Source organism: Zophobas morio, unplaced genomic scaffold, assembly GCF_036711695.1.
Source record: "Zophobas morio isolate AGI-343-1 ecotype UQ-CSIRO unplaced genomic scaffold, CSIRO_AGI_Zmor_V1 ptg000017l, whole genome shotgun sequence".
In the NCBI taxonomy this organism is placed as follows: Eukaryota; Metazoa; Arthropoda; class Insecta; order Coleoptera; family Tenebrionidae; genus Zophobas; species Zophobas morio.
This window is the reverse complement of record NW_026972122.1, coordinates 2,255,757-2,271,987: the sequence shown is the minus strand read 5'-3', so window position 1 is coordinate 2,271,987 and position 16,231 is coordinate 2,255,757. Positions and strand designations below refer to the sequence as shown.

At 31.0% G+C, this 16,231-nt stretch overlaps 2 protein-coding genes across 3 annotated transcripts in view; one reads left to right on the top strand and one right to left on the bottom strand.

The window, feature by feature from the left end:
* Positions 1-9,266, top strand: part of LOC135130104 (radial spoke head protein 3 homolog B) — a 63,055-nt gene extending 53,789 nt beyond the window's left edge. For both annotated transcript variants that reach the window (XM_064057429.1, XM_064057428.1), the window contains 5 exons: positions 1,225-1,524; positions 1,579-1,945; positions 2,011-2,097; positions 8,441-8,687; positions 9,131-9,266. In XM_064057429.1, the coding sequence (XP_063913499.1) occupies positions 1,225-1,524; positions 1,579-1,945; positions 2,011-2,097; positions 8,441-8,667 (981 nt within the window). In that variant the 3' untranslated portion in view covers positions 8,668-8,687; positions 9,131-9,266. The remainder of the gene's footprint in view (positions 1-1,224; positions 1,525-1,578; positions 1,946-2,010; positions 2,098-8,440; positions 8,688-9,130) is intronic.
* A 5,662-nt stretch (positions 9,267-14,928) lies between these two features.
* LOC135130620 (SET domain-containing protein 4) lies at positions 14,929-16,223 on the bottom strand. Its single transcript, XM_064058020.1, has one exon. It carries the CDS (start codon positions 16,221-16,223, stop codon positions 14,949-14,951), a length of 1,275 nt encoding a protein of 424 aa, XP_063914090.1. The 3' UTR covers positions 14,929-14,948.
* Positions 16,224-16,231: the final 8 nt, after the last annotated feature.

Genomic DNA, 16,231 nt, shown 5'->3' with positions numbered 1-16,231 from the left:
TTAATATTTTTTAGAATTGCTTATACAGGGTGACCCACAAAATTAATGAAAATTTTATTAATTAAATGAGAAATTCCATTTTGCTGAAAATTTGGAAATATTGTTATTATTAAAAATATTACATTACACCTACCCAAATTGATATACATATCCTTGCAAAAATGTTGATAACCTCATGAAAAAATTTACTAAAAGGAAAACTCATTTGAAACATACGCTTAGCACGCTTCTTTATAAAAAAGTTTATAATTTTTTGAAAAAGCTGTTTTTCAACTCACAGAACAAAATAATATAGTAAAAATAAATGTTTGTCTTCCTGAAACATTGATCAATAAACCTTTATTAAACTGTAAAATTAATTCAAAATTTGTGTTTCAAAAGCCACGAAAGTTCTGTCAAAATAATTTTAGTCAAATTAAGTTTTTTTAAAGTGCGTTAGTCGTTGATGTAACAAAATATATTTGGGTTATTTAAATAAAATCTGCGTAAATTTCAGGGTTGTACTAATTGTATTTACTCGACCAAATTCTGACAGAAAATAATTTCATGATGTATACCGATCTAAAAACACAAGTTAATATTGTTTTACTGGACGTCACTCTTATACCCATCTCAGCTAAAATCGTTACAAATTAAGGCGAATCGACCCCTGTTCATCGTTTGCCGACTTCCAAGCTTAGACAGAAGGTCTATAATTTTTGATTATGAGCTTTGTAACTTGTAGTTTATAAAATTTTATTTTAATACAATTTGTAATTTAATACTATTAGATTACTTCTTTTTTGTTAAATGTTAACATAATTCAACTTTAGTGTCTTTAGTTTTATAGTGGCTTCTACCAGTTCCTATAAATAGTCCACGATCAACAAGAAAATTTTGTCAAAACATCAATTTTTCCTAAAATATTATCGTTTATGCTTTTGTAAATATCCACCACTATCGATTTCCCTTCCATTATGACAACTACTTTAATGGCTGCCCAGTCGCTACTTTAAACTCTTCACACACATCAAACCCCACAATAAACTCCTCCAAGACAACATTACCATCATCAACCCAACTAATCGACATTCTACTGTCCACTGTAAATAAAAACCGCCGCCGCCCCGCCTCCACAGCTTTAGGAAAATCCCCACAAACCCATCGCTTCTGTTCGATCTATACCCGCCACACCACTTAAAAATAGAACGAGTCACCCATCATTAAAACAATCCGTCCGTTTAGGGGGACGGCGAGTCAGCGGCGGCTCGGGCGGCGGAAGCGAGGCGGCGAGCCCTCGCCCGCAGGAAAGCCAAGAACCAACAAGTCAGAGCCGCCCAACTGCGTCTCGGGTCGCCGCCCCCGGTGCCAGGGAGAAAACACGAACCGGTCCAGACGGAACAGTACCTGGAGGAGATCTTCGAGAATCCGCCGACGTCGGATATCTGCACGCAGACGGAACTGCTGTACGAGCGGCCTCTGTCTCCTTATTACGTCCCTGCAAAAATCGGAATCGATGCGACGACGCAGATTGATCCAGGGGATGTAAGTTCTGGATTATCTTATTCTTTGATGAATAAATAATTTTTGATATAACAGCTCTTCGACTTCGACATGGAAGTAACGCCGATCCTGGAAGTCCTCGTCGGGAAGACGATCGAACAAGCCTTGATCGAAGTGTTGGAAGAAGAAGAATTGGCGGCTTTGAGGGAACAGCAGAGGCGGTTCTTGGAGATCAGGTCTGTGGAGACAGCTGAGACGCAGCGGCTGGAAGAACGGGAAAAGCGATTGGAGAAGGAGAAGGAGAGGAGAATGAAAGAGTACGAAGAAGGAGTGAGGTTGCAGAAAGAAATGGAAGAAAGAATAGCGGCGTCCGTTTTGATGCAGGGTTATATTGCCGATTTGCTTCCGTCCGTTTTGGAGGGACTGGAGGACGAAGGGTTCCTTGTGTGCAACATCAGACAAGGTATAACTAATGGGGAAAGTTTCAAAGTTTGATGATAGATTATGTGTATTTGTCCTTAATTTTAGATGTTGACGAGTCGTTCATGCCGTGGTTGATGAAGGAGGTCACGCACGAGCTGAAGGAGATCGTGAGCAGCAGGGACGTACTTACAGGTAATCAGATCAATTATATGTAGTTTGATGGAATTTATTTAGAAGGAGGAGTAATGATAATTTGGGCTTCTTGGGTTTTACAGGATGCGCGAACAGTTTATTAACAGAAAATGACGCATTTATAATATACTATTAAAAAATATACTATTAAAAAAGATCTTAAATTTTTCAGAATTTTAAAGATTTGATATAAAAGTTTTTTATTTAATGAAATGTCCTATATATTTTTTCAGAGTACAGCGTTTTTCATCAGCAATTTTCCAAATATTTTCATTTTTGTGAGAAGAACGGTCATATTTGAGAATTCATAGTTCAACCATGTTTAGAGTTGGAGATTTCATATTTTACAGAAACTTAACTTAAGGTTAAGTAAAATAGCTAGAAATTTGTCCTTTATGCATTTAATATAGCCCTATTAAAAACCCAACATTATTTACCCAGGTGATTAAAATTGAAAACTGTCTTTGAAAAATCACAATATTTCTAGTGAGTTTTCCCATTGGATTAATATTTCAGCAGAGACACGTATGTCAATTCCGACACGTTGTACACGTGCAATATTAATTATAAAAAATGTAGAAATAATGTCCGAGCGTAAGCCAAGGAAGTATGGTGATCGAGTCCATAGGCGGAACTTTTCGCGACGTGTCATGACCTCTAAAGTATAAAAAAATTCCATAGCGAGGGAAGTTCTGTCGACATAACCTTCGACCAATTTTTCTTGTGTAGGAAGTCTTTATGAAACAAAAACCAAAGTTGTTCTCAGAATTCAAAAGGAAGGGCTTTTTTACATTTTCAAAGAATATTTTGAAAATTTTAAAACCCCAAAGTGGTTATCTTACTAGATAATGCATATGAACACTACTGAAATTTGAAACTCTATAACTAAAGAAAATCTAAATAATGGGGCGGATCTTTGAAAAAATTTTTAAATCTTAATGTTTTTCAAAATTCCGATGTAATTTTTTGTAATTTTTGAAATTTTCCCGAATTTTTTGTTAATTTAGGAGTGTTACGGAATTTTGAAACTCAAAAATCAGAGAAAATTAGATCATTTTGGCGTATTTTCAAAGAAGATTTTAACAATTGAAATATTTTTGAAAATTTCGACGATTTTGAAAATATGAAGAAGGTAATTTTTGGCGTTTTTTTTTTCTTCGAAAATTGTGATTTTTTTAAACTCTCGAATTCATCGTTACCTTGCAAGGCAGTACATATGAAAATTATGGAATGTTAAACCTCGAATACCAAAGAAATTCTTATTAGATTGGAGTAATTTTAACGTAGATTAAAAAAAATATATATATTTTTGAAAATTCCGAAAACATGGGACAAAATACAGATGAAGTCAGTAAACTTGCAAACATTGAAAATCTTGTTCAGATTTAAGATTTGCACTGACCATTGATCAAAAAGCAAAAAGTGTTTTTTGTTTCATAAAAAAAATATAAAGCATAAATTTCCCAAAATTTTTAGATAATAATGAACACGAATATTCCAAAAATACGAAACTTTGTTACATTCTAATAGATATAGTGTAGGTTTAACGAACATTTTTTTTACTTTCTATGAAAATTTTGAGAATCTGAAAATTTGTTTCCAAATTAAAAAAATAAATAAATAAAATGTACAAATATTCAGGCATTTGGAAAACTCTTATTAAAGTTTAAAATTATCTTCAAATTTTAAAGTAGCGCTAATTAAAGCGCAAAAAATGTTTTTTGTGTACAAAATTTATGACATCGAACACGAATGTTACAATTATAAAATCTGAAAATTTCTTACATTTCGGCGTGCATTTTTAAAGTTTAAAAAATTTGAAGAATCAATCTTGAAAACTAAACCTTGTAAAAAAAGTTGGAAGAAAACACATTTTTATTTTTGTTAACTTAGGAGTGTTACGGAATTTTGAAACTCAAAAATCAGAGAAAATTTGATCATTTTGGCTTATTTTCAAAGAAGATTTTAACAATTGAAATATTTTTGAAAATTTCGACGATTTTGAAAATATGATAAAAGTAATTTTTGGTGATTTTTTCTTCGCAAATTTTGAAATTTTTTAAACTCTCGAATTCATCGTTACCTTCGTTCAATATATATGAAAATTATGGAATGTTAACACCTCGAATGCCAAAGAAAATCTTATTAGTTTGGAATAATTTTAAAGATTTAAAAAAAATTTATACTTATTTTTGAAAATTTCGATAATTTTGAAAACATGGGAAAAAATACAGATGAAGTCAGTAAACTGATAAACATTGAAAATCGTGTTCAGATTTAAAATTTGCACTAACCACTGATCAAAAAGCAAAAAGTGTTTTTTGTTTCATAAAAAAATATAAATCATAAATTTCTCAAAATATTTCGATAATAATGAAGACGAATATTCCAAAAATACGAAACTTTGTTACATTATAATGGATATAAAAATTTTGAAAATCTGAAAATTTGTTTCCAAATTAAAAAAAAAATTAAAATCTGCAAATATTCAGACATTTGGAAAACTCTTATTAAAGTTTAAAATTGTCTTCAGATTTTATAGTAGCGCTAATTTAATTAAAGGGCAAACATGTTGTTATGCACAAAATTTATGATATCGAACACGATTGTTATAAAATTTGAAAAATTTGAAGAATCAATTTTGAAAACTAAACCTTGTAAAAGTTGGAAGAAAACACTTTTTGATTTTCGATGAAAATTTAGAATATCTTAATATACTCCTGGAATATTTATCAGAAAACCTTCACGTGAATTTTATGAAATTGTGAACCTCTAAAGTGACAAAATTATAAAGACTTAGGTCTAAATTGAATGAAAATCTTATGGGAAATTCGAAAATTTTGAAAATATGACAACAGTGCTTAGGCTATGAAGTGGAAAATATGCAGATATTCATGTATTTTGGGAATTTATTAAATTCAAAATTCACTTCAGATTTTACATTTATCCTGATTAAAAGGCTAATAAAATAGTTTTTTTTTTTAATTTCAAGAGGCAATTTGAGAAAAAAATTATAAGTTATGATAATGAAGACAAATATTACGAAAATATGATTTTTTTTAAGAATCACTATAGAAATTTCAAAAAATTTAAGAGTCATAATTATGAAAATTAAAAAAAATTTCAAACCTTGTATGTTAAACTTTTCATCAAATTTGAACTTTGTGTTGCTCACAAAACGAAGTTTTTTTGTTTCCATGAAAATTTTGAAATTCTTAAGATTCCTGAAATTATATATATTAGAAAACCTTGCTTAATGAATATTATGGAATTATGAAAGTCTTCAATGAAGATTTTAAAAATTAAAAATTTTGATGAGAATTTTAGCAATTTTGAAAATTTGAAAAAACAACAGCTTTTAGGTCACGCAAATCAAAATATGTAAATCTTCCTATAGTTTGAAAATTTTCTCTTTAAATTTTTCACTAATTAAAAGACAAAAATATCTTTTTTTTAATTTTCATCAGAAAATTTGCAAGCCATAAATTTTCCAATAAAATGAAAACGTTACGATTCCTGAAATGCTTGTCAGAAAGCCTTGCATATGAATATTATGGAACTGTGAAACTCTAAAAGAAAAAAAATAACTGAATGAAGATTCCAAAAATTAAAAATGTTTTGATGATTTTATCAGTTTTGAAAATTTAAAAAAAAAATAATGCTTAGGCTACGAAAGGCGAAATATGCAAGTATTCAAGTATTTTCAAAACTTCTCTTACGCGTACTTTAAAAATTTCAAAACATTTAAAAATCAAGAATCATAATTTTGAAAACAAAAAAGACCTTTCTTCAAATTTGAACTTTGTGCTGCTCATAAAAGGAAGCGTTTTTATTTAATTGTGATGAAAATTTTGAAAGTCAAAGATTCCTGAAATATTGATTAGAAACCTTCGCATTTAAATATTACGAAGCTGTGAAGCTCCAAAAGTGAAAGAAATTAATTAAAAGAAGATTTTTCAATTTAAAAATTTTATGAGAATTTCGACAATTTTGAAAATTTGAAAAACAATAATGCTTAGGCTACGAAAACCAAAATATGTAAATGTTCAGATATTTTGAAAACTTATAAAATTCAAAGTTTTTTTTATTTCATCGAAAAATTTCGTAATCACTCATTTCTCAAAATTTATATTTTATCTGTTGAATACGAATGTTAGGGAAATTTGACTCTTCCGTAAATTCTTCTGTTGTACTTCATATTTAAAAAAGTCAAAAATTTTCATCTTCACGATTTTGAAGACTGCTAACTAAAAATCAAAATTTTCTTTGAATTCAGTTGAACTTTGTGTTTATTTTAACGGCGAAAGTGTTTTTTTAATTACATACGAAAATTTTGAAAAGCTTAAATTCTCTGAAATATTTGTCTTACATATGAATGTCACAGAATTGCGAAGCTCTAAAATTAAAAACATTTCTTATGAGTTTGGTGTAAATTTAATCAAAAATTTTAAAAATTTGAAACGTGACAATTTCGGCAATTCTGAAAATTTGAAAATCGCATTTTCCCAAAATTTATAAGATAATAAATATTACGAAAATTTAAAAAATTATGAATCATAATTTTGAAAACAAAAAAGACCTTTCTTCAAATTTGAACTTTGTGCTGCTCATAAAAGGAAGCGTTTTTTTTTTCAAATTTGATGAAAATGTTGAAAGTCAAAGATTCCTGAAATATTGATTAGAAACCTTTGCATTTAAATATTACGAAACTGTGAAGCTCCAAAAGTGAAAGAAATTAATTAAAAGAAGGTTTTTCAATTTAAAAATTTTATGAGAATTTCGACAATTTTGAAAATTTGAAAAACAACAATGCTTAGACTATGAAAACCAAAATATGTAAATGTTCAGATATTTTGAAAACTTATAAAATTCAAAGTTTTTTTATTTCATCGAAAAATTTCGTAATCACTCATTTCTCATAATTTATAATTTATCTGTTGAATACGAATGTTAGGGAAATTTGACTCTTTCGTAAATTCTTCTGTTATACTTCATATTTAAAAAATTCAAAAATTTTCATCTTCACGATTTTGAAGACTGCTAACTAAAGATCAAAATTTTCTTTGAATTCAGTTGAACTTTGTGTTTATTTTAACGGCGAAAGTGTTTTTTTAATTACAGACGAAAATTTTGAAAAGCTTAAATTTTCTAAAATATTTATCTTACATATGAATGTCACAGAAATGTGAAGCTCTAAAATTAAAAAAAATATGAGTTAAGTGTAAATTAAATGAAAATTTTAAAAATTTGAAACCTGAGAAGACAATAAATATTACGAAAATTTTAAATTTTCTTGTATTCTAGTGTATGTTTAACAAAATTCGAGAATTTTTTTAGAAATTTAATAATTTTGAGAAATGAAAAAAGGGACATTTATTAGTCTATGGCACGGCCACAGAGTTTACTACACGTAAGAGTTCTTATTTTTTTTGCGAAAATCTAGATGTCTAAGGTAAAAAATCAAGACGAATTCATAAACCAAATGTATAGGAGTACGTTATTTTATAAAATTTAAATGATGTTTACCAAGAGAAGTTGAGATTATGTCCTCAAATTGTTAGGGGTTGAGTCGGGATGATTAGGCAAATTTTAGTTAGCGTTTACCATCTACACGATAGTTCTAACATACACATATAATTTGACAACAATCGGTCCAGTAGTTTCGGAGGTTGTATGCCTCATAAAAATTAACATAAATATAAAACTGTTAGAATTTTTTTTTACTTTGTCAAAGTATATCAATTCGTTGGCAGTAACTAGATTTGACGTTTTTTAATTATTATTATTATTATTTATTTATTTATCGGAAAAAATATTAAATTTCATTTTTACGTATAAATACGACGTTCAAGTTCTTTTACATTTAAACGAATTTGACAACACTTTAACCTCGTCAAAATTTCCTCCAATATGGCCTGAAATTTAGCTTCCCGATTAAAAAAAAAATTGACGTTATACCAATAAGATAACAAATATCCATAAATTTTGCTTGAAGTTGGTAGAACCGTCATCTCACCGTACTTCCGGTTGTCGAAATTGACGTAGTTGCTAGTGACATTTAAATTAAATCAGAATTTTTCATTGTTATTATTAAAAGGTTATATTTATAACCTAACTTTTCTGAGTACTTAAGCCACACATGCGCAGAATCATGTGATCAAAAGCCGAGTAATTGTACGAAATCATATTTTCCTCCCACAAAGTGAGCTAGAACCTCCGCTACATACTTTAGTATGTGGTATGTTTCGTATTGGCAACTCAAAATAAAATCTAAAAATTCCAGTTTGGTTAAAAAAAATGTTCAAAAATTGTTTTCATCTATTATTTTTCGTTCGTTTTACAGACATCGTCCGCGAAATCCTCGAAAACCGAGCCGAAATCTACAAAGCCCTGAACAAGACCCCGCGTTCTCCACCCAGCGAAGAAGAAGAAGGCCCAACCCAAGGAGATATTTTCCTCGCCGACCATCTCAAACTACAAAAAGAAATATCCGAACAAGTGGCTGCTGAACAACAACAACAACAACAACAACAACAACAGCAGCAACAACAACAACCACCACAACAGTGACAATCCAAAACTAATTAACGGTGGGTATCACCACAACACCCCCATTACCACCCTTAACAAACCCATTCAAAACAAATTATTATTACACAACACCCGAGAATCGTTCCGCGATTTTCGCGAACCGTGACATTTCCTGCATGCACGCGCGCCGTCTGCGGTCCCAAAAATGCGGGGGTGCGGCCACATCGACAAGGGGAAACTCGGGGACCACTGGAACCGTCGAGGGACACCTGTGCAAGCGCGTCTAATCACCCCTCGGATGCACACCCGCTTCAGTCGCGCGGTGATCCGCAGAGCCACCCTTGATGTGATTGAAAACACGAGGGGTTGATTATATTAAATTCTTCTGTTCGGGTAGTTTTAATTCGACGGGACAAGTGGGCGCAGCGGTGCGGTTTTGTTATTGAAATCGTAGTAAGGGTGGTTGTTATTTGGTGTTTTGATTTTTGTGTTTTGGTTTCAGGAATGCCGGGGGTAGTTTGGAGGTCGGATGAAGTTTCAATTTTTGGATTTATTAGATGCACACTTTACACTTATTGTTTTACTACTGTATAAATACTATTGTACATGTTGGAGATCAATAAATCTATTGTTTATTAGGTCGGTGGTTTTAAATAATCTTACAAATCGGGTGTTTATAATTTTAACACAAAAGAAATAGTGGTAAAAATGTACATTGGGAGGAAAAATATGGGTTCTGCATCAAAAACACCAATAAAAGTCTTTTTTTTCTAAAAAAATCTATTTTCTTCAAAATTGATTTTCTCTCCTTGAACTCCCGAGTAAAATTAAGTCCATTTGACATATTGTTAATTTCAGGTTTCCTAGATGTTTTATATTCTCTAGAGCGTGGAACACTAGAACTCTCATTTCCCCCCAAATTTTTGGTGTGTTATAGCAATAACGTGTAAGATGATGAAGCACTACCCAAAATTTGACTGATTAACCCCACCAATACTTTAATGGCGTCATCTAAAAATTTTGGTAAGCAAATCCTACTAAAATTGAATTTCATACTTCTGTAGATATGATTTATTAGTGTGCCCTTATTTTTATATATTATACCTCGATTTATACATTTTTGGAAAAAAAAAGTGCACCAAACTTATCAATTTAACTATTAAACAATAAAACCGGCTGTTCTGAAATCCACAAAATGTTTTAAAGTGATCGTTGATAAATCGCTAATCAATTTTTTTTTATCTGCTCGTGACGTTATTTCAAAATTTTGCTGTATAAATCGTATCTAAAATACACAAAGTACTTAAGATCTAAATCAGTGTATTCGTATTTTATTTGTTTTTGTTGTTTTTGTTTGTGTCGTTTTTGATTGATTTCTGTTGTTTTTTTTACCTCATTTTTGGAACTTTTTGTTGCTTTTTTGTTGTCTTTTTTAACCTTTTTTTGTATAGTACTGTTAGCCACCTGAATGTAAATTGATCCGACGCGAGGTTCAATTGCTGGTTTGCCGCCTTACGCGCAAGAATCCGTTTTCTGGTGATTATATCATTTTATCCTCTTTTTTGAGATCGTTTTTTGTCGCTTTCTTGAGTCTTTCTTTATCCTCTTGTTGTCGAACTTTTTGCGTTTTATAGCTTTCTGTGTCGCCTTATTTTAATTTTTGTTATTGTCTTTTTTCTCGTCTATTTTTGTTGTTTGTGAGGCGTTTTGTTCTAGACTTTTTTTTTCTCTCGTTCATTACCTAAATTTTTGTCACCTTTTGGTCCCCTATTTTTTATTATCTTGTTTCATGATGTTTTTGTCACTTTTTTGTGGTCTGTGGTACTTTTTTTATATCTTTTTTTGTTCCCTACTTTTTATTGTTCTTTTTCATTATTTTGTTATATTTTTATCACGTTTTTTCAACTACTTTTTGGTGCTTTTTTTTGTTGTCTTTTTTGCAAGTACGCTCGGGCCATTTCAATTTATTATAATATGTTAGTAGCATTTTTTATGGCCCTTTTTGGAGATTTGTCTTTTATTGTCTCGTTTTTTTCGTACTGTCTTTGTCGAATTGTTTTGGCGCTTTTTTGTATTTTTGGCCATTATTTAAAATACTAGTAATTTATTCTATGCTTCAGCCTTTTTACAGATAATTTGTTTTTTACTGTCTTTTTTTGTGGCATTTTTTGTGCTTTTTTAATCTTTTTTGGCACTTTATTCTTTTTTTTGCCGTTTTTTTGGTCCCCTATTTTATTTTTCTTTATTTCATCTCGTTTTGTAGCCATTTTTTTCGATTTCTTTTACTTTTTTTGTTCTTCTTTTTGGTAAAATTTTTTTGACATTTTTTTGTCCGCTTCTTTTCTTGCCCTTTTTATTTCCTAATTTTATTCCTTTTTCCCTTTTTTTTTGTTGAGTTTTTTTGTTTTGCTTTTATCACCCCTTTTTAACTACTTTTTGGTGCTTTATTTGTTGCCATGCTTTTTTGCAAATCATTTATTTTACTTTCGGTCCATTTACAGTTAATTATAGATTTTTCGCATTTGTTATATTTTTTTTGAGTTTCTTTTTTGTCGGCTTATTTCTGCTGTTATTGTCGCTTTTTTGCAATCGTTTTCAGGTTTGTTTTTCTCGCGTTTTTTTATTTTTCCATTTCCTTTTGTCTATTTTTTTGCATTTTTTTGTCGACTTGTTATGGCGCTTTTTTGCAGTCTTTTTTGGTCCTTCTTGTAAAATAGTAATACTGAGTTTATTCTATGCGAGCATTTTTTACGGATAATTAGTTTTTGCGTTTTATTTTTGTTGAATTTTTTGTGCCTTTTTTTGAAATCTTTTTTGTCGGTTTCTTTACTCTTACTTTATCCAGTTTCTTGTCGCTTTTTTGCGTTTTTTAGTAGTCTTTTTTCATAGCTTTTTTGTCGCCTTATTTTAACTTTTTGTTATCTGTTTTCTTGCTTACTTTCGATTTTTTCTAATGCGTTTTTCTGTAGCCTTTTTTCTCCTTTTTTCATCACCTTTGTTTTTGTCGTTTTTTGGTTTTCTATTTTTTATTGCTTTATTTCATCTTGCTTTGTACCGATTTTTTCCGATTTTTTTACTTTTTTTCGGTAAATTTGTTTTGACATTTTATTGTAGTCTTTCTTGTGCTTTTTTTTTTGTCCATTGCTTTTCTCTAATTTTTATTCCCATTTTCCGTTTATTTTTGTTCTCTTTTTGTCTTGTTTTTATCTTGTTTTTTCAATTGTCTTTTTTGCGCTCGTTTTGTTGTCTTGTTGTTTTTTTGTAAATAATTTATTTTACTCTCGGGCCATTTACAGTTAGTTATATTTTTGTTGCATTTGTTATGATTTTTTTGAGTTTTTTTTTTTCGCTTATTCTGCTTTTATTTTCTCTTTTATTAATCTTTGTTTCGTGTTGTTTTGTCGTGTTTTTTATTTGTTTTCCGTTTCTTTTTGTCTGTTTTTTGTATTTTTTTGTCGACTTGTTTTGACCCTTTTTGTGGTCTTTTTCGGTCATTTTTGGAAAATAGTGATAGTTTATTCTATGCTTGAGCCTTTTTAGATGGATTTCGTTTTTTTGGCGTATTTTTGTCGTTTTCTTTAGCCTTGCTTTATCCCTTTTCTTATCGCCTTTTTTTGCATTTTTTTGTCGCCTTTTTTTTAAACATTTTGTAGCCTTATTTTCGCCTGTTTTCGTTTTTTAATTCGTTTTTTTTTGTAGCCTTTTTTTCTTCCTCTTTCATCACCTTTTTTGCGATTTTTTTTGGTCCCCTATTTTTTATTGCTTTATTTCATCTTGTTTTGTATCGATCTTTTCCGATTTTAAAAAAAAAAATTATTGTTATATTTTTTTGTAAAAATTTTTTCCCATTTTTTGTGGTCTTTCTTGTACTTTTTCCTCCTTTTTCGTTTCCTAATTTTTATTCTTTTTTTCGTTTTTTGTGGTCATGTTTATTGTAAATAATTTTTTATTTTCAGGCCATTTACAATTAATTTTATTTTCGTCGCATTTGTTATGTGGTTTTCTTGATATTTTCTTTCTCCCTTCTTTCTGCTTTTATTGTCTCCTTTTTTTGATCCCTTTTTTCGTGTTGTTTTTGTCGCGTTTTTTAACGTTTTTTTTTGCCCTTTTTCGCATTTTTGGTGCACTTGTTTTGGCGCTTTTTGTGGTCTTTATTAGCAGTTTTTGTAAAATAGTAATTCATTGTATGCTTGAGCTCTTTTAGAAGTAATTAGTTTTTTACCGGCTTTTTTTGTCGTATTTTTGGCCTTTTTGAGATTTCTTTTGCTTTGTTTTCCATTTTTTATCACTTTTTTGTTGCCTCTTTGGTCTCTTTTTTTTGGTTACTTTGTCCGCTTTTGTTTTTCTAGCAATTTTTTTACATTTATATTTTTTTGGCCCCTTTTTTAACTTTCTTACACCTTTTTTTTTAACATTTCCCGATGTGTATTTTGTAACCTCCTTCTCTCATCATTATTTTCCACGACCTTCTGAGTGCCTTTTTTATGCAATTTTTTGTTCTTTATCTTTTTATTACCTTTTGTTTCCTTTTTTGTTGTTGTACGTGTTCGTCTCGTTATCATGCTTTTCGACTTTTTTTTGTAGTCGCTTTTGGCACTTTTTTAATATAAGTATATGGTTTTTTGATATTTTTTGTCCCCTTGTTTCTGCTTTCATTGTCTCTTCTTTTGATCCTTATTTTGCGTTGTTTTTGTCGCGTTTTTCTACATTTCTTTATGTCTCTTTTTCGCATTTTTTTGTCGACTTGTTTTGGCGCTTTTTGTGGTATTTATTCACAGTTTTTTTAGAAGTGATTAGTTGTTGTTTTACCGCCTTTTTTGCCGCATTTTTTGTGGCCTTTTTGAGATCTTTTTTTTTAGCTTTGTTTTCCCTTTTTTATCACTTTTTTGTGACCTTTTTCGTCTGTTTTTTTTTGGATACCGTTTTTCGCTTGTGTTTTGATCGCCTTTTTCTAGCAATTTTTTGTACCTTTTTGCTTTTCTTTGACGCTTTTTTTAACTTTTTTCCATCTTCTTTTTAGTCGTTTTCCGACGCGTCTTTTGTAGCCTCCTTCTCTCATTATTGATTTCCACGATGTTTAGAGTGCCTTTTTTTTTATGCAATTTTTTGTTATCTTTTTATTACCTTTTTGTTCTTGTACGTGTCCGTCTCGTTTTTATCATTACGATTTTTACTTTATTTTACGCTCTGCCATTTTACAGGTATATCATTAGCTTTTGTTTGTCAACTTTTTTCCCGTTCTTGTGCTGTTTTTTCTGTCGCGTTTTTTCTTCTTCTTCTTTCTTATTTTTTTTTCTCATTTTTTGTGCCTTGTTTTTGTCTTTCTTGAGTCGCATTTTTTCGTCTCGTTTTTCTCCCTTTTCTTCGACTTTTTTGATGATTTTTTTTATTGTCTTTTCTTTTTAACATTCTTTTTTGGTAACTTCCATTTGGCGCCTTTCTATGTTTTATTTGACGCTTTTGTAAAATAATATTAGTTTATTTTACGCTCGGAGCTTTTGTATAAATAATTGTTTTTTTTTATGCCCTTTTGATGGTCAACTTTTCCGTGTCTTCTTTTTTCACCTTCTTTTTAGTTTTCTTTTGACCCTTTTTTGTCGCCTTGTTTTCCCTTCCTCTTGTCGTGATTTTTCGTTTTGTTTTGTTTGCGTTTTTTCTAGATTTTTTTTGTTGCCGTTTATGACTGTTTTTCTGGTCACTTCTGTGCTTTTTTTAAGACAAAAGTAGTTATTGTGGGCTCGAGCGTTCTCACAGGTAATTATAATTTTTATTTGCATTTTTTGGAGCCTTTTTTCAGATTTTTTATTGTCTTTTTCATCTTCTTTTTGTTTTTTTTTTGTTGCTTTTTCTGCACCCTTTTTTTTTCCTCCCTCTTTCAACGCTTTTTTTCACGCTAGTTTTATCCACTTTCATTTGGTCCCCTATCCACAATCCACAAAATATTTTAACTTCTAGAGGTTATCAACAAATAAAATAAATTCGCAAAATCGATTTTTATAATTTATCTAATAAACTATATCTGTTTGGTGTTAGTTCTTCAGGGGCACGGGAATTTCAGTCTAATTACCTTTAGAACTTTCCCACATATTTTGGAGTTAAAACAAAGATAAAAATTCTTATGATAATCCAAAAAATGGTCTTACTGTGATTATTTAAAACAAGTTTAAAATTTAAAGTATTGTCACGACTTTTCTTAAAAAACGAATATTATAATGATTGCAATAAATAGCGTGACTGTCGTGGGTAACAACTTGATTAAGTACGCCGTTAAAATTAAGATTTATGCAAAATGAACAGAAAAAACGTTAATAAATGTATTATCACAACATTTCACAAAGTTTCTTTATAAAATCATGCCTACAATTTAAAAAATCAATAATAACAGAATTCACTTTCAACACTTTTAAACCCCTTAAACTTTCCTCGACCTTCGCCATTTCACACAAAAGTAATTTACGACACATATCTTTCATTTCACTCTTCAAGAACTCCTCTGGATAACTGTCCGTATAGACCACAGAAGCAAAGTCCTTCACTTCACTCGCACTACTTGAAGCTACAAAAAGAAACCCTTTTAAATTAAAAGACGGCCCTGATTCACCTACAAACAACTCTTTATTCAAATCATGCCTATTAATAAACCTATACTGTCCTTCGCCAAGTCCTAACCTTAGCACTCTAAAAACCTCCTCGCTTTGAATCGAAATACAGTCATTACAATTTCCAGGAATAAAAAACCCATACTCCATCAACAACTTTACGTTATCATGACCTCCATACGAAATGAACACTTGCTCATACTTCTTGTAACTCGTCAGAGTGGTCAGCTGGTAAAATAACTTCCCTTCTTCGTATTTCAACTCAGCTGAACATTTGGCCTTGTCGCTGTGATTAAACATATCCAGGAATGGACAAAGCGCCATACAAGGTTCATCTGATAAAACGCCGCCGCCGCCCTCACCGACAACCCCCGGGTCGACGTAGACGGCTCGGGTATTGACCAAAATAAACCCCCAAGTAAATGAATGCAAGTCGAACACGCGATCCACCTTCATACCACAGCAACTGCAAGTCCAACCCTGCTTTATCGATCCTTTTACTCTTGACCAACTCTCTTCCAGAAGTCTCCGTGATTTCTTCGCCGCTAATCTTAGATCAACCGGAAGCAATTCACAATGGTGCTCGGACAAGAGGGCGGGCAACCAGGGTGGGTGGGACGGTAAAGAAGTGATGTAATCCCTCCAAAAAGAATCGTTTTTGTGGCGTTCAAAGATTAGAAATGTGGTCAATAGATCTTGAATTGTTAATTTACTCGAGGGGGTGAAAATTTGTAAAAAATTCAGACGTTTGAGGGTGGTGTAAGTAATCATTAAGTCATAAGGGACTCTAATTAAAATGTCATTTTCGTGAAGGTTCTTCGTGGTGGCCACCCCTCTCCCCGTTTGTGGGAAATTGCGCAGTTTCAAATCGACTTCGTCGTTACAACCATTGCGTGCCAAGAATTTCCTTAAATTAATTAGAGTTTCCTCGTGATCCATGTTTTGGACGAATTGGGACGATTTTTTTCTGGAACGTGTGCGCTGAGTCCGGCCCATTGTCACAA

Coding starts and splice junctions, on each gene's coding strand:
- LOC135130620 (XM_064058020.1), bottom strand. CDS start 16,223: ATGGGCCGGACTCAGCGCACACGTTCCAGAAAAAAATCGTCCCAATTC.